Source organism: Pelodiscus sinensis, chromosome 15 (assembly GCF_049634645.1).
Source record: "Pelodiscus sinensis isolate JC-2024 chromosome 15, ASM4963464v1, whole genome shotgun sequence".
Lineage (NCBI taxonomy): Eukaryota > Metazoa > Chordata > Testudines > Trionychidae > Pelodiscus > Pelodiscus sinensis.
The window spans coordinates 22,940,631-22,959,066 of record NC_134725.1 but is presented as its reverse complement, the minus strand read 5'-3'; the positions used below and the strand labels follow the sequence as shown (position 1 = coordinate 22,959,066).

Sequence of the window (18,436 nt, the reverse complement as noted above, 5' to 3'; positions counted from 1 at the left end):
AAGATATCGCCTTTGTCTTTGCTGGAATTATCTTCTTCAGACCTAATATATCAATTTGTATTTTGTTGAAAATAATATTTATCCAATTGTGAATTAGCAGATGACTCAAATAGCATTGCTTTTCCTTCTACTTGGATAAAGTAATGGACCTTAGGTTAAATGGTTGCAGTCAGCTGAAAAATGAAAGCTTTTTGTTTCAAGATGTACCATTCAAATAAACAGTATTACAATATAGTGGAGGAAAGGGTATTTCTTGTACTTGTCTCTTGGAAGATTCTAGTCTTCAGATTATATAATGAAAAGACTAATAAAGCTGAAAAGAAAAGCAGTATTATGAATCTACTCAGTTTTGCATAGCATTTCATGAAGTTTTCCATAGTCACATAGCTCCTTTGCACTGGCATGAATTTCACTCAGCATGTAGCTATAATATAATGCAGCCATCTATATACTTATAGTGAGATGAGCCTTATAAATTCTGATTATTATATTTCACTTGAGGGAGAGGCATTCCTTTTTCCTAGAAAGGAAATGCTAAATATTTTCCTGGAGAAAAAAAACTTGGGCCTTATGATATTAGTTATGCAGGAGACATAATTATGAGACATTTTTAATTTTTTCTCTAGTAAGAAAAGGCACAAAAAGGTTAAAAAGATAATCCTCCAAGAAAATAGAATCCATTCCATATAATGATATCCAAGAAGTATAACCTGTTTTATAAACGGAGGCAGTTAAACAAAATACATTATTTTGAATTTTTCTCTTAGCGTGTATGCAACAAGGGTATGTCTATACTGCAGCATTTTTGTAGCCGTTATTCTAAAAAAACCATACTTGCACATTTCGCATTATTTCAACGAAAAGTCGAAATAATGAAGGACTTGTTCCAATGGCACTAAACCTCATTCTATAAGGAATTAGGATGTTTCTGAAAAAGCTTTTTCAGAAAAAGATGTGTGTGGATGCAGGTGTGTGGATGCAGAAGAGGGAAAAAAAAGAGGCCTCCAGGAAATAACATAGGTTGGCCACTCCATCCACACCCCTCACAACTCTATAGTTCCTGTCTTCCAGCAGCTCTTAAAACTGCAGACACCTGGGGTAGCTCTTGTGGCAGGAAGTTGGCCATGTGAACTGCAACTCACCATTCAGCTGCCACACATCTGGGCACTATGTCCCAGCCACAAGCCCCTCAAGACCCCACTGGCCCTCACAGGGTGCATGTGCAGGGCTCCCAGGAGCCTGCCAGGGGCAGGAAAAGGCGTGTGCCATTCTGGTCTGGAGTGGAGATCCTGGCTGTCCTGGAGGTATGGGGTGTGGAGGAGAACCTCCATGATCTCCACTCCAGATGCCGAAATGCCAATATCTACGGCCAGTTGGCCAACAGCCTGGCCACGAAGGGCCACCACAGGACTTTGGAGCATCCTCGGGAGTGGTGCAGCCCTTTCCCCACCTCTTTCCCCACCTTTCTCCAATATTGCCCATCCGGGGGTCCCAGCCCAGGAAGAGGATGAGGAGCTAGAGGAAGAGACAGCGACCATCATCATCACCATCACCCTGGAGCCAGTACCCCAGGGCCTGGATGTGTCCCAGGCATCCTCTGAGGCTGGAGAGGGATCATCAGGAGAGTGCTCTTAGTTTTTCACACACACAGGGTGGGGGTGGCAGGTGCTGAGGGGCTGTGGTGCAATCGTCACTCATACTTCTTGGCCTGGCCCTCACACTGCAGTCCATGCATGTGGATGCATGTGCAGTGCCAGTGTACACTACACAGCCCCAGGAGACAGCCCCAGAGCAGCCCTGAGCTCTGGGGAGGCCAGACACACTTCCGACCCCCGAAAGGGGGTGGGGAACACAGATACCCTCCCACTACCAGGCACCGCTGGAAGCAGGCTGGGGACAAGGACGCATACATGCCCGTACACAGACTTTGGAGTGCCACGCATGGGCATGGCTACACACTCAAAGCAGCACCTGCTCCTGGGGACAGCGCTGCCAGGTACAGATGTGTGTGTGGCACTGATGGAAGCCCAGACTGCTCATGGCCCTTCTCCCAGCCATAGGATCCCAGTGTGGACAGACACTTTTCTTCCTTGCTTGTCTGTGGGACGGGGGTGTGTGGGAAGCATGATCCCCTGGGCACCTCTGGGCCACTGTCAGACAGGGCCCGCTGTCCAGGCCACACATGGCCTTGATCCCGGGACATCATCATCCTCTGCCCCTGAAGACTGTTGCTCTCAGCTCGCTGATGGGGGCAAGGCTTCAAGGACAGTGTCTCCAGGGATGACTGACCACTTCTCTTTATTCTCTCCAGCTGGACCAGCCATGACTGTGGGGCAATCAAAACCAGGCAAGCCTGCTACCTAATCCCAGGGAAAGCAGACATTGAAGGGTCCACAAAAACCTCATGAGGGAGTATGTGTCCGTCCTCTGAGATGTGCAACAGACACTGGCTCAGATGGTCCAGGACGATGCACAGTGGCAGACCCAGATATGGACCGAGGTGCTGCAGCACGACCACAGCATGTGTGCCACTGTCTGGGAGATGATGGCCTACCCAGCTCCTATCCCTGTCCCCACTCCCATGCCTGTCCCCGCTTCCCCTCCCATGCCAGCTCCTGCCCCCCTGCCATGGCTGATCCTGCTCCAGCTCCCTGTCCTGCCTCTCCCCCTGTTCCCCCAGAGCCCTCCCACCCCAGAGGTCCCAGGACCCAAGGTAGAACTACCATCCAAACCATGCACCAGTCTCAGCCCCAGCTCTGAGCCTCACCTCCCCCTTCCAAGGTTCTCACTCCCCTTTCTCCCTGCCCATATCCAGGTTCTCAGTCCCCCTCTTCCCCAGTTACTTTTATCAAAAAAAACCCGAAGACTTCTTTTTTTTAACACAAAACTGTTGCTTTTATTCACTGTACAGGAAATGGGGGAAGGGAAGGGGTTTTGTGGGGAAGGCAGAGAGGGCCAAGGCACAGGCCCCTAGTGAGGAGGACCTGGGGAGAGTTACTGGGGTCCTTGAGAGAAACTCTCCCTCAGGGTCTCCCAGATACGCACCCGTAGTTAACAGGCCTGGTGGATGGCAGTTGTGTGTGGCTTCTCAAAGTTCCGTCCCTTCAAGCCAGCCTCTGCCCCCTACCCTGGAAGGAAGGCCTCCCCCTTCCTCTCCACAATGTTGTGGAGAAAATAACAGGCTGAGACTACCTGGGGGAGACTACCTGCTGAGACATCGAGGCTGGTCAGGAGGCACCTGAATCGTGCCTTCAAGTGCCCAAAGGCGCATTCCACCTGGATACGGGTCCTGCACAGGCATGCATTAAAATGGTCCCTGTTTGGGTCCAGGTATCTGGTCACGGCATGAGAGGGTAGGCTGTGTCCCCCCTCCCCCGCCCCATGATGCATAGTGGCATCTCCACTTTCCTGACCCTGATGTTGTGCTCGGGAAAGAAAGTGTCCACCTCCAGCTTCTGATAGAGGCTAGAATTTCTGAACACACGAGTATTTTGTGCCCTCCCCACCTAGCTGATGAAAATGTCACTGAACAGTCCATGGTGGTTAACCAGGACCTACAGGACCATCGAAAAGTATCGCTACTGATTTATATATTGTGCTGCTCGGTGGTCAGGGGCCCAGATGGGGTGTGGGTTCCATCAATAGCCTCCCCCCCAGCAGTTGGGGAAGCCCAGGGCAGCAAATCAAGCCACAACAGGGTCTAGGTCTCCCAGGCGGATGACCCTGCACAGCAGGATGGTGTTTATGGTCCACACCACCTGCAGAAGGAGACAAACAAAGACATAAAACAGAGAATCAAAGGGGATGCCTGAGCATTTGGGAGGTTCCCAAGTCCCCACCTTCTCCCCCACAAACATTGCAGGAGCCACCCCCATGAAGCCTGCCCCTCTCCCACAGGGTTGTGTGAGGGTGGGACTGCAGAACTCCGCTGGGGATGGGGCTCCTCCCCACCCACCCACAGACCACTCCCCACATCTACAACCTCCACTTTTCCCAGGTCCCCCTTTCCAGTACTCCCCCCATCCAGGGACTACAGTTTGAGAGTGCCTTACCTCTATGAGAAGGGCCCCAATGGTGGACTTTCCTACACCAAACTGATAGCCTACAGACCAGTAACTGGTGTGGCAAGCTTCCAGATGGCAATGGCAACTTGCTTCTCCAGGGGAGCAGAGGGTCACATCTGGGTGCGGGACAAGCCTAACACACAGCTCCATAAACATCTCCTTCCCCATCCTAAAGTTCTGGAGCCACTGCTGGTCATCCCACTGCTCCATCACCAGCCAATCCCACCATTTGGAACTGGTGTCCAGCCTCCAAAAGGTCTCTCTACTCTACTCTGGGATGCAGTTGCAAGGGCTCAGGCAGAGGTTCTCCATAATGAGCTCTGAGTTGAAGCCCATGAAGGCAGCCTGCAGAAACTGCAGCATGGCAGTGTATGGCCATCATGTGCCCAGAGGCAGCTCTGGCTTCTTAGCAAGGAGTGGGAAGGGCAGACAAATAAGCAGTGGCAAATTTTTAAAGTGCTTGTACACAAATGCTAGGAGTCTGACTAATAAGATGGGTGAACTAGAGTACCTTGTATTAAATGAGGAGATAGACATAATAGGCATCACTGAAACCTGGTGGAATGAGAAAAATATGTGGGACACAATCATACCGGGATATAAAATATATAGAAAGGATAGAGCAGGCCGGGTGGGTGGTGGAGTGGCACTGTATGTGAAAGATAATGTAGAATCAAATGAAATAAAAATATTAAGTGAATCAACATGTTCCATAGAATCGCTATGGATAGAAATTCCATGCTATCGTGAAACCGTGTTAAGCGGGCACGTATTAAATGAGGAATTACTGTATTTGGATGGTGGAGTTGGTTTGTAACAAAACAGCTACTTGAAGATCTGTTAATGAATTCCCAGGGAGATTAAAGTGTTCTCCAACAAGTTTTTGTATGTTTCCTTTACAGATATCTGATTTGTGTCCATTAATTCTTTCCCGTAGGCATAGGCGTGCGCATGGGGTGTACCAGGTGTGTCCAGGCACACCCTAATGTCTCGGGCCGGCTAGCCCAAGTCATTTTTGCGCCCTGGGCCCCACTCGGCCCGGCAGCACTGCGTGGCCCAGCAGCACGGCACGGTGCCCCTGAGGCACCCGGGAATGCCCCCGCCCAGCATGGCAGCACGGCGTGGTGCCCTTGAGGCGCCTGGGAGTGCCCCTGCCCAGCACGGCAACACCGCGTGGCACCCCTGAGGTGTCTGGGAGTGCCCCTGCCCAGCACAGCAGTACGGCGCAGCACCCTTGAGGCGCCCTGGAGCGCCCCCACCCACCATGGCAGCATGGTGTCGCACCCTTAGGGGACCCAGGAGCGCCCCCATGCAGCCTGGCAGCATGATGCGGTACCCCTGAGGCATCCGGGGGTGCCCCTGCCCAGCCTGACAGTATGGTGTGGTGCCCCTGAGGCACCCCAGGCTAGGGCCAGCCGGCCTGTAGCTTGGGCCGGCTCTGACTCCAGCCCCACAAATAGGAAGGCAGAAACCAAAGGTAAGGTAACGGAGGGGAAGGGGGGAAAATAAAAGGAAGGGGTGGGAGAGGAAGGGGCTTGTGCTGAGGGGAGGGGGCAGGTCAGGAAAAGAAAGGGGAAGGCACCAAGGGACAGGGTAGAGGAGAGACAAATGCCAGGGAGCCAAGTGGAGACAATGAGGAAAAGGGTAGGAGGGGAGGTGTCAGTGGGAGGGGGGACAGGGTGATACTCAGAAAGGAGAGGGTAAGGGCACTGGGGGCTAGAGGGGAAAGGGAGAGGTGCTGGGAGAAGGCTTGAAAGAAGGGGTGGGCATGAGGAAGGCAGGGATGGAGCAAGGCATGTGTGAGGGCACAGGCATGAGGGGAATGGGGGCAGAGGGTGATGAGGGGGTGGGCACCGGGGAAAAAGGGGGCAGGGGTAGTGAGGGAAAGGGGAGGCACCAGGAGGATGCAGGGCTAAGGGAAGGTGAAGGTGCCAGGGGATTCTGGGGTGAAGCAGAAGGGCAGACACCTGCAAGGGAGGTACCAACACCAAGGCAGGTGTGTAGAGGGAGGTGTTAGGAGAGGGGATGAGGAGGGGTAGCTCACATGGTCAGAGTGGGGCTACTGGAAGAGTGGGCACAGGGGGCAGAGAAGGGCTGATGGGAGGGTCAGGTCTCAGGAGGGCTGAGGGCAGTGAGAAGGGCAGGAGTCAGGACAGCAGAGCAGGGTGAGGGGTTGGGTGGCAGCAGGCACCAGGGGAACTGATGGAGCAAGGGGAGGAGACATGGCAGCAGAGAGAAGAGGTAAAGGTTTATGAGATATTTATTAATAACTTGGGTGCCACAGTAGCACATCCAAACAAGCCACATGAACTCAGTTCTGGTGCACAACACAAAATTCATTCTGCTCATGGGAAGAAACTCTGAGGGAACACTTCCCCCAGCCTCTCTGCCCCTGAGTTAATGTGATACACATTGTCTGTGCCTAGACTGGCCGCTTGAATTTCTGCAAGTACACTGACTTTCCCACTGTCTGAAATCAGTGCTTCTTGCGGAAATTCTATGCTGTTCCCATTCGGGCAAAAGTCCCTTTTGCGCAAAGCTTTTGCACAAAAGGGCCAGTGTAGACAGCTCAGATTTGTTTTGCGCAAAAAAGCCCCGATTGCGAAAATGGCGATTTGCAGAAAAGCGTCCGCGCCAATCTAGACATTCTTTTCCGCAAATGCTTTTAACGAAAAACTTTTCGGATTGAGGAAAATCATGCCAGTCTAGACGTAGCCATTGGGTTAATGCAACTGCAGGATAGTTGCATGAGGAGGGTTTGGTGGGGGCCAAATTAATCCCTGTTGGTAGGATGATGGTGGGAAAAGTCCTTAGAGGTGGGTCACATGACACCTTTTACTTCTTGTTATGTACCCATCTTGCCCCCAGAATGTTACCTCCAGAGGTGTGGCCAATGGGAGTCAGGGGTTGTGGCCAATGGGGGCCAGGGATGTGGTTAACAGGGGATAGGGCTGTGGCTAATGGGGGTCAAAGTACATTTAAAAAAACTTCTTTGGGTGCACACCCTAATGAAATGTGCTGCACACACCTTTGCCCATAGGAACTGTCCAGTTTGTCCAATATACATAGCAGTGGGGCATTGCTGGCATTTGATGGCATAGATTAAATTACTGGATGTGCAGTTAAATGAACTTCTGATTTGGTGGCTTATGTGGTTGGCTCTAGTAATCAATTCACTTGTTTAGATATGTGGCAGAGTTGGCACCGTGACTGATTGCAGGGCTGGGTTCCTGGATGTTTATGATGTAGTAGTGTAGCATGGTTACCAGAAAGAATTTGTTCCAGGTTGGGGGATTATCTGTAAGAAAGAATAGGCCTTTCCCCCAAGGCCTCTGAGAGTGAGGGATCATTTTCCAAGATAGGTTGTAGATTGAAAGAGGAGATTTTTGAGTTGTGGACCATAGGTAATGGCAAGTGGGATTCTGTTATTTTCTCTTTTGGGTCTGTCTTGAAGTAGTTCATGTCTGGTTACTTTTTTGGCTCTGTCAATCTGTTTTTTCACTTCTCCAGATGGGTATTTCAGTTTTAGGAATGCTCTATAAAGATCCTGTAGGTGTTTGTCTCTGTCTGTGGGATTGGAGCAAATTTCTTAGTTCTTCAGGTAGTTTGGATATTTTATTTTAATAAAATAAGCAGCCAAAACATAAACATGTGAATTATTCTTCACATGCCATGTGCAATTGCTACTGGAATACTGTATCCAGAGGTCAAGAAGGATGTTGACAAATTGGATAGCACTGAGAGAAGAGCCATGAAAATGATTAAAGGACTGGAAAACATGCCTTGCAGTGATAGACTCAAAGAGCTCAATCTGTTTTGTTTAACAAAAAGAGGATTACTGGTGACTTAATTATAATCTATAAATACCTAAACTGAGAACACAACTTTTATAATGAGCTTTTCAATCTAGCAGACGGGTGTAACAGGATCCAGTGTCTTAGAAGTTTTAACTTAAAAAATCAAACCTGTATCTTAGAAGGTAATTAACTATAAGAATAATTTATGAAGGGCTGGAGTAGATTAGATCAAGACTGAATATTTTTAAAAATATACTCTTGTTCAAACATGCATTATTTCAAGTGAGTCCTTTGAAGATCAGACTAGATCAGTGGTTCTTAAACTTTTTTGCCTGAGACCCAACTTGCTCAACACAGACTTTTCTGCAGCTCACCATCCATCCATGAGGACAAAATGGATACAGGAGGGGATGGGTGTATGAGGTCTGCTGAGAGATAGGGTGCCAGGAATAGGCTGAGGGTGCGGGGTTTGTGAAGGAGGGAGAGTGCAGAAGCGTCCTGCCACAGCAAAACTGACTCCTTGGGAGCTGGCTAGGTGTAACCAACACCATTAACCAAAAAGCATCAGCTTATTGGTTAAACTGTTAGGCTGTGTCTACACTGACAAGTTATTCCGGAAAATCAGCCGCTTTTCCGGAAAAACTTGCCAGCTGTCTACACTGGCCGCTTGAATTTCTGGAAAAGCGCTGACAATCTAATGTAAAATCATCAGCGCTTTTCCGAAAAAACTATGCTGCTCCCGTTCGAGCAAAAGTCTTTTTCCAGAAAACTGTTCCAGAAAAGGGCCAGTGTAGACAGCACAGTAATCTTTTCTGCAAAAAAGCCCTGATTGCAAAAATGATGATCAGGGCTTTTTTGTGGAAAAACGCATCTAGATTGGCCACAGACGCTTTTCCGGAAAAGCGTCCTGCCAATCTAGACGTGCTTTTCCGAAAATGCTTTTAAAGGAAAACTTTTCCATTAAAAGCATTTCCGGAAAATCATGCCAGTGTAGACGTAGCCTTAGGGTATGTCTACACTACAGCACTAATTCAAAGTAACTTAAATTTGAATTAGTTAATTCGAACTAAGCTAATTCGAACTAGTACATCTAGACCTAAAAACTAGTTCGAATTAGCATTTTGCGAATTCGAACTAGCATGTCCACATTGAGTGGACCCTGAACCAAAGTTAAGGCTGGCTGGAAGCAGTGCTGGCAGGGCATCAGTGCTGGCAGGTAAGGACTTAGAGCATGGAGCTGCTGCCTCAGGCTAGCCAAGGGCTGTGCTTTAAGGAACTCGACCCCCACCCCGGACAGACAGTTCTCAGGGTTCCCCGCTTGCTTGTCTACCTCAATGAGGGACAGCAAAGCAGTCCTGACTTGGAGTGCCCTGAGTGCCCACACTCGGCACATCACAGCACTCAGCCATCAGCCTGGATGCACTTGCCGCAGATTGCCATCCGGGGAGGTCAATCAGAGGGCTGCAGGAGAGCTTCCACCCCAAGGAGCCCACAGAGCCACCCCAGTCCTCCCCATCGGGGCTCGTACCCCATTCCTCCCTCACCTCCTTCCACTTACCCCTCCCTAGCCCCCCTTCCTGATGTAAAAAATAAAGGACACGTGTATGCAAAAATAGAAACTCTCTTTATTTAACAAAACTGGGGAGGGGGGGACTTACCTCTGGGAGACTGGGAAAAGGAGGTTGGAGAGGAGAAGAGAGAGGGTGGGAGAGGGGAGGGGGAAACCTGGAAGGAGGGAGCTAGAAGGGGAAAGCCAGGGGAAGAAGGAGGAGGGGAAGTATCAAACTATGGTATGCCATATCTTCAGTACTGTGTGATCTCCTCACCCCAGAAAATATATTTTGGCCTTGGAAAGGTTTCCAAAAAGGGCAACTAAAATGATCAGGGGTTCGGAATATAGATTTTCCAGTTTAATATTACTCTGATAGTATGATTTGGGATTTTCTAAAGGTATTTATCACATCTGTTCTACAGTGGCTATGGCTTCAGAAACGTTGCTCTAGGTCACATTATCAATAAACTACAGCCTATACTGGAACAGGATACCATACTCAAAGAGGCTCTGGGAGACAGACCCATAGTCTCCTATAGACAACCACCTAACCTCAAGATGATTCTTACCAACCACCACAGGACATACCACACTAATACCAACCCTAGTACCTTCCCTTGCAACAAACCCCGTTGCCAGCTTTGTCCACATATTCATTCTGCGGATACCATTATTGGACCTAACCAAGTGAGTTATAAGATCAAGAACACATATTCCTGCGCATCCAGAAATATAATCTATGCTATCATGTGCCGAAAGTGTCCGTCTGCTATGTACATTGGACAAACATCTCAGACACTTCGCCAAAGAATTAATGCCCACAAAACAGATATCAGACAAGATCACAAAGAAAAAACAGTTTCTTGCCATTTTAACCAGAAAGGACACTCTCTCAATGACTTAACCACCTGCATTCTGCTACAAAGACCTTTTACATCTGCACTTGAAAGGGAATCCTCTGAACTGTCATTCATGTTAAAATTCGACACTTGCCAACAAGGACTTAACAAGAATTTGAACTTTCTCACCCATTACCAAGACAGTTTCCCCAATTATCACCTGTAATACCATTAACTCACAAACATCCCACTCTCCCTACCTTTAATATCAGCAATTCACAGACACTTACCTTCCTTCCTCCCCCTTCCCACCCCCCCCTCCCCCCGCATCCCCCTTCTGTTCTGCAATGTGATTTGTCCTTTTCATATTTGTTCATTTTTTTTAATTGTATCCTTTGGTATATATGGTTGTGACTTTCTTCCACTATTTGATCTGAGGAAGTGGGTCTGGCCCACGAAAGTTCATCATCTAATAAACCATCTTGTTAGTCTTTAAAGTGCTACATTGTCCTGCATTTTCCTTACACTAGGGGCTTTTTTGCCTATATAGTCTCCTGGTCACCCGAGGATAAATTAAAAATTATGCTCATATGTCTCCCCAGTAGGACTCTGAGTTTCCTTTGGGGCCTACTTCAGTAACATAGCTAGTTCTTTCTTCTCATTTTTCATTTGAGCCCCACACAGTAAAAATCATCAAGAAAAATATTTTGCCTTAAAGCAGCATAGCAATCAGCACAATAGGAGCTATTCAAATTAGTAAGTAAAAAGGGAAATCAAGAAATGTACGCATAATGTAACAACAAAAGAAGATACATGATGAGTTCTGTGGAGGATAAATTGAATGACTTCTGTAACTGTAGCAGCTAGTTTGATCATCTAACACCTAATTATAAAACATGCGTCTATACTACTGGGCTTAACGGGAAATAAGCTACACAAATTGAGCTATGTCAATTGCATATCTTATTTTGAAATAGCTTATTTCAAAATAGGGAGCATCTACACAGCACTTACTTTGAAATAGAGCACTCTATCTCTGACTTCCCTTATTGCTCGTACAATGACATTTACAGGAGTCAGAGTAAGAAGTCCTCCAGCTCAACGCTATTTTGACACTATTTTGAAATAACTGCCTGCTGTATAGACACGGACTAAGTTATTTCAGAATAGCGCTAGTTATTTCAAAATAGTGTTGCAATGTAGACATACCCTAACTGTTCTTCTACACTAGCTCTTAAATAGATTTTAAACCTATCTTTTATACAAGTTCAGGGCAAGCTAAACTGATGCAACAAGTTTTAAATTATTAGAACTGAGGTCCCCAAACTTTTCAGGTTCTTCCTAGTTCATGTCCCCCACCCCTTCCTAAACCAGGAGTGGGGGTGGCAGGAACATGGACAGACGTAAGGAAGCCAAACCATTTTACTAACTTGTACATGTATGCATTCAGGCAACCCTGAAGTCTAGTGCCCAGAAGTTTAGGCTGCATTTTGCAGTACAGAATCTGTGTCAAAAGAGCAAAATATTTGCTCACTATAGAATTTTCCTTTTAATGTGATCCTATGTCTTAAGTTCATATTATTTATACAAAAATCTTAGAAGGATAGCTGTGTTAGTTTGTACCTTTACAATTTTTTTAAAAAAGAGCAGTCCTATAGTACCCTAAGGGATGTCTACACTACTGCGTTATTTTGAACTAAAATATTTCAGAATAATTATTTTGAAATATCTTATTTCAAAATAACGCATCTACACACAAAATGCATTTCAAAATAGCATTTTGCTATTTCAAAATAGCACGTCCACACTGATTGGACACTGAATTGCATTTAAGGCCGCCCGGGACAAGTTCATGCAAGGCATCAAATCAGTCATTACCTCGAGTGGCTGCTTCTTGAGGCTATCTGAGGCTCATGCTTAAAGGGACCCCCCTGCACAGCCATTTCTCAAGTTTCCCTGCTTGCTTGCCTACTTCTCTGAGGGACAGCAAAGCATTTTCTCTTCTTGCTCTGGTTGCCCTGACTCTGGACACCACAGCACTCTCTACCATGGAGCTGGAGCTGCCTCTGGGCACTCTTCAGCTTTTGGACATTTTGCTGCAAGTCATGCAGCACTTTCTGCAGGTTGCCTCACAGGCTCTGCAGGAACCCAACCCCCAGATCTTCTTGCAGACCCTCCAGGGAGCTGTGCACATCCAGGAGGCCTTGCGGGAGAGCTTCTATGCAGAGGAGCAGTATCAGTGATCACTGGTCCGCCCCACTGGGGGCTTGTGCCTCGCTCCTCCCTCACTTCCTTCTATTTATCCCTCCCTTCCCCCATTCCTCATGGAAAATAAAGGGTTTTTTTGAACAAACTGAACTCTATTTGTCAAAACTGGGAGGGCAAAGAAACTTGGGTGAGACTGGGGAAAGAAGCCAGAAGAGGGGAGAAGAGAGGGTGGGAAAAGGGGGGTGGTGTGGAAAACCTGGGAGAAGGGAGCTGGAAGGAGGAAGAAGGGGGAGGAGAAGCTGAGAGTCGGAGCAGCACCAGCCTTGCTGGCTTCCAGCACCATGGGTGCGGGGGCCTCGTCATCCCTGAGGATGGGTGGGGAGGGTGTGGAGAGAGAAGTGGGAGGGAGAGAGGGAATGGGAGGAGGATTGATAGCTGGGGAGGCAGCAGAGGCTGGAGCGGGAGGAGGCAGCATTCTGTGCACCAGGGTCTGCCGATGGGCGCAGATGGAGCGGCCCTAGGAAAGCTGCTCCCACCAGCTCTCCCACCGGAGCTGCAGGTCTTCCTCCACCCAACGGTCACTGGTGCAGTGCAGGGCTTGCAGTGCTCCCAGGTGCTGTTTCTGGTACTCCTCCATGGGACAGGTGGGCCTGTGGATCCCTTGGGTGCGGGAGGATGTCCTAAGTGATGTGGTGCGCCCTCCACTTGCAGCTGGTCTGGCTGTGGAGAACAAAGACAAGTGGTCAGTCATCCCTGGGGACACAGTGCCTGAAGCCCAGCCCCCCTCTGCAAGGCAAGGACGACAGTTCTCGGTGCCACCAGAGCCGATGTGCTTGAATGCAGGCCATGTTCGGTATGTCTAATGGGCCCTGCTGTACTCAGGACTGGGAGATGCCCCAAGATTGCGGACATGCCCCTGTGTTGTGTGTGTATGTGTGTGTGCAGGGTGGGGGGTGAGGAGAATGTCCCCTGTCTCCTTGGAGGGGGCTTGAGAAGGAAGAGTGGCCCACTGCGTCCCACCCTGGGGTCAGGAGCATGTCATGTCTCTCCACATACCTCCATGGCTAACAGCTCAAAGCCCCTGTGTGGCAGTCTTCTGGGTCCATGTTCCCAGTAGTGGCACACTATGGGTACGTCTAGACTACAGGCTTTTGTCGACAGAAGTTTTGTTGACAGATACTGTCAACAAAGCTTCTGTCGACAAAGAGTATCTAGACTACATTCAGTTCTGTCGACAAAGCAAGCTGCTTTGTCGACATGGCAGTGTAGACGCAAAGGACAGTTTAGATGCAATAACGCCTTCTGTCGACAGAACTCTGTCGACAAAAGGCGTTATTCCTCGTAAAATGAGGTTTACCAGCGTCGACAGAACTTCTGAGTTCTGTCGACGTTATGTCGACAGAACTCAGCGGTAGTGTAGACGCAGGTATAGTTTTGTCGACTAAAGTCCACTTTTGTCGACAAAACTCTGTAGTCTAGACACACCCTATGTGCTCACACATGCACAGGTAGCTGTGTGATCTGTGGCCAGCAAGGGCCAAGTGTGCAGTGTCTAGCCACCCCCCCCCCCCCCAACTCCTTTCATAATGGGAAAGTGATGACACACAATGTTGCTTCCCCGGCATCAGACAACACCTGGGACATGTCCACAGGGATGACTGGGGATGGAGCTGGATGGTGACGCTGGCCTTGTTCAGCTCCTGGCTCTCCTCCTCCTCCTCCGTGCTGTCGTTGGGGCATCAGACTGCTCCACCCTGGAGTTGATGACCACCTGGGGGGAACAGATTGTCCCTCCCCCCAGGATACAGTCCAGGGCATCAAAGCTGTCTGACTCTGCCCTGAGTCAGGAACTGCCCTCTCTGGCCCTTGCATGGGCCTGCCGCAGCTCATTAACTTTAATCTGCACCTGTTCCTGGGTGCGGATGTGGCCTCTGTCGACCAGGATGGCAGCCATATGGCTATAGACAGCCATGTTCCTGTGTCTAGTATGGAGATCCTGGAGGTTGGTGGCATCCCCCAAATCTCAATAAGGTCCATGACCTCCACACTAGACTAGGAAGGTGCCCATCTCTTCCAGCCCCTGGCAGGCTCTTGGGAGCTGGAGGGCTGCTCCTGGGGAGCTGTGGACAACTGGCTGGTACCAGATGCCTGGCTCATTTCGGGGCCACTGAGTCAGGGGCAGCAGCAGAGTGGCTCAGAACTGGCAGGGCTGTTCTAGCCACAAAGGCTCTGGGCAGACTTTTAAGGGCTCTGGGCAGAGGGGGAAGGAGAAGAGTTTTCAGCCGTACTACACGCCACCCATGGGGGTTGCTTCTGGGAGTGGGGCGCGGGGCAGTGCCAGGGAATGAACACTCCCAGCCACCCGGGCACCCCAGTGATTCGCGGTTTGGTGTGTCTCTCTGTAGGTGGTGTGTGCCCAGAGTGGCCAGCAGGGCACCCTGGGAAGGGCTGGAAGCCCCCTAATTAGAAATAGCCTCTATTCCCTGTCTACACAGCACCTATTCTGAAATAGGTATTTTGGAATAGGCGCTATTCCTCATAGAATGAAGTTTACAGATTTCAAAATAAATTATTTCGAAATAACAGTTTGGCTGTGTAGATGCTAGCAAAATTATTTTGAAATAATGGCTGTTACTTCAAAAGAACTTTGCTGTGTAGACACACCCTTAGGGTATGTCTACACTACAGCGCTAATTCGAACTAACTTATTTCGAATTAGTTAATTTTAAATAAGCTAATTTGAAATAACACATCTAGACCCAAACACTAATTTGAATTAGCATTTTGCTAATTTGAAATAGTGCGTCCACACTGATTGGATGCTGGGTCACATTTAAGGGCAGCTGAAACCAGTTCCAGCAAGGCATCAGGGCATCAGGTCAGTAGTTGCTTTGTGTGGCTGCTGTCTGAGGCTATCTGAGGCTCGTGCTTAAAAGGACTCCCCTGGACAGCTGGTTCTCAGCTTTTTCGCTTGCTTGCCAACCTCGCCAAGGGACAGCAAAGCGTTTTCCTCGCTGCCTGCTTCTGTCAGTGGTTCTCATTGGGGATGCCACCGTAGTTGGCCCCATGGAGCCAGAGCTCGCCCTGGGCATTCTGGTCCAGTTTTTGGACTTGCTGCTGCAAGCCTGCCAGCAATGGCTGTAGGCTGCCTGGCACCATCTGGTGCACGTCAGCCCCCTGCCTCTCCCACTGGCCTCCTTGGGGGCCATGAAGGAGCTGCAGTAGCACCCGGATGCCAGTGTGCCCCGCCGTATCTGGCATCTGGACACCAGCAGCGACTGGTAGGACCACATCATCCTGGAGTGCTGGGGAGACCAACAATGGACCCAGAACTTCAGGATGAAGAAGGACACCTTCCTGGAACTCTGCGAGTGGCTCACCCCTGCTCTGCGGTGACGGGACACTCGCATGAGGTCCACTATTCTCCTCCAGAACAGTGTGGCCATGGCCCTGTGGAAGCTCTCCATGCCAGACAGCTACCGATCTGTTGGGAACCAGTTCAGCCTGGGGAAATCCACCGTTGGAGCTGTGCTCATGCAGGTATGGCACGCACTGGCCGCTGGGCTAGGAGGGGAAAAGGGGCTGCAAGGAAGGGATGGGCCGCCCCAGAGAAAACAGGGGGGGAGGCAGTGAAAGTGCCCCGCATGGGAGAGTTTGGTCTGTCCCAGCCGTACTACACGCCACCCATGGGGGTTGCTTCTGGGAGTGGGGCGCGGGGCAGTGCCAGGGAATGAACACTCCCAGCCACCCGGGCACCCCAGTGATTTGCGGTTTGGTGTGTCTCTCTGTAGGTGGTCAAGGCCATCAACAGGGTGCTGCTCTGCAGGGTGGTCCACCTCGCTGACCCGGACGCGGTCATCCAGGGGTTTGGCGCCTTCGGCTTCCCCAGCTGCTGGGGGAGCCATCGACGGGGCTCACATCCCCATCTGTGCTCCGGAACACCAGGCTTCCCAGTATATCAACCGCAACGGGTACTTCTCCATGTTCCTGCAGGCTGTGTCTGACCACTGGGGCCAGTTCACGGACATTAATGTGGGCTGGTCTGGCAAGGCACATTACGCCAAGGTGTTCCAGAACTCCTCCGTGTGCCAGAGGCTGCACACCAGGACCTTCTTCCCCATCTGCCACATCAGGGTTGGGGATTTGAACATGCCCGTCTTCCTGGTGGGGGATGCAGCCTACTCCCTACATCCTTGGCTAATGAAACCCTACATGGGGTACCTCAACCCCTCCCTGCAGGCCTTCAATGCCAGGCTCACCAGGGCCCACATCATGGTGAAGGAGGCCTTTGGACACCTGAAAGCCCGATTCCAGTGCCTTCTTACCCGCCTCTACCTCGCTGAGCACAATATCCCTCCCATGGTGTCAGTATGTTGTGTGCTGCACAATTTATGTGAGCGGAAGGTGGAGGCTTTTCTGCCAGCCTGGATGGCTGAGGCTGACCGCATGGCTGGCCAGTACGTGCAGCCCCACACAGCTGCCATCCAGGAGGCCCAGCGGGGCCGTCCAGATCCGGGAAGCCCTGCAGGAGAGCTTCCAGGTAGAGGAGGACTGAACTTTCCCTGCATGCCCCACTGGGGCCTTCTTTCACCCCCCCTTCTTCCCCTTTCCCCTCCCTAAACCGCCCTTCCTAATGTCACCTGTTTGGACAAAAAAAATCTCTTTTATTTTACATAACTGGGGTGGGGGGAGGAGGAATGACGGTGGGAGAGGGGAGAGGGAAAACTGGGAGGAGGGAGCTGGAAGGTGGAGGAAGGGAAGGAAGGGAAGGGAAAGCTCAGGGTTGGGGATCCTGCTGGTTCTCCCGTCTTGCAGCACTGCAGGTGCGGGGTGTTGGGGGAGGAGTGGGTGTGGAGGGTGGGGCAGGAGTGACGGGGGGGGCCAAGGAAGCGGGGGGGTGAGCAGGGGTAGGAGGAGGAGTGAGAGCTGGGGCTGCCGCAGGGGCTGGAGCAGGAAGAGGCAGGAACCTGTCCACCAAGGTCTGGAGGTGACCTCTGAGGGCACGGCCCTGCTCCTACAGTGCCTGTAAGCTCCACTGCTGCAGCCGCAGGTCCTCATGGACCCAGTGCTCCTGGTTGCAGAGCTGCTGCCCCAGTAGCCACAGGTGCCACCGCTGGTACTCCTCCTGGTTCATAGTGTGCCCTGCAGTCCTAGGTGCTGCGGCTGTGGTGAAACAAGACCAGTGGTCAGTTCTCCCTTGGGACACAGTGGGTGAGGTGCAAGGTGAGGTCGGTGTGTGGGGATGGGCCAGGACCCCTGCATGACACCCAGCTGCTGCTCCATGGTGGGCAAGGCCCAGGCGCATGGTCCCTGGGCTCCCTCTCCAAACCCCCCCATACACATAAGGGGAGCATGATGGCACTCCGTTAAAAGTATTTCCACAAAATCATGCCAGTCTAGATGCAGCCTAAAAGTATAGAGTATTTAAATCCTATTTGCCAGTAAACCAATGCCATCAGCGTTCTTCTACCTATGTCAATTCCAGATCCATTTCTTTTTCAGAATTGGAGAATTTTGAAATGTCCACAAAATGATACCAGATCAGAAGCAAAAAGGCACCATATTGTACTGCAAAATTTTTATGAAGAAATTCAAACTCTTCTGAACCAATTTTTGGTATATACAACCAATGGCCCAAATCTTTGCAAACTTTAGCAGGAGAAAGCAGGATTCTTCTTCAAGTGCTTGCTTATGTCCATTACATTTAGGTGTGTGCACACCACGTGCACGAGTTACAGAAGATTTTCACCCTGTTGTGCCAGCTGGGGAGACCTCTGGAGTGGTACCAATACCTTGCATATATACCTTTGCTGGCCCTCTTCCCCCTCAGTTCCTTCTCACCACCTGTGAGAACACTTCCACCTGTGGAACACCTGTGGAACACATGGCTTGCAATTTGCAAGTGTGCCCCAGCACCCTTTCTCTCTTTTATCTAGTATAAATAGACTTATAATTATTTCAGTATTTGTTGTAAAG

General features: G+C 50.1%; 1 protein-coding gene and 1 non-coding gene across 2 annotated transcripts in view; both read left to right on the top strand.

Annotated features, from left to right (window-relative positions):
- Positions 1–5,553, top strand: part of PUS1 (pseudouridine synthase 1) — a 35,078-nt gene extending 29,525 nt beyond the window's left edge. The window contains exon 6 of the mRNA XM_075898404.1: positions 2,312–5,553. Within this exon, the coding sequence (XP_075754519.1) occupies positions 2,312–2,326 (15 nt within the window). The 3' untranslated portion in view covers positions 2,327–5,553. The remainder of the gene's footprint in view (positions 1–2,311) is intronic.
- A 5,212-nt stretch (positions 5,554–10,765) lies between these two features.
- On the top strand, positions 10,766–10,895 carry LOC112543656 (small nucleolar RNA SNORA49). Its single transcript, XR_003086867.1, has one exon. It is a non-coding gene; the product is annotated as a small nucleolar RNA SNORA49 (small nucleolar RNA).
- Positions 10,896–18,436: the final 7,541 nt, after the last annotated feature.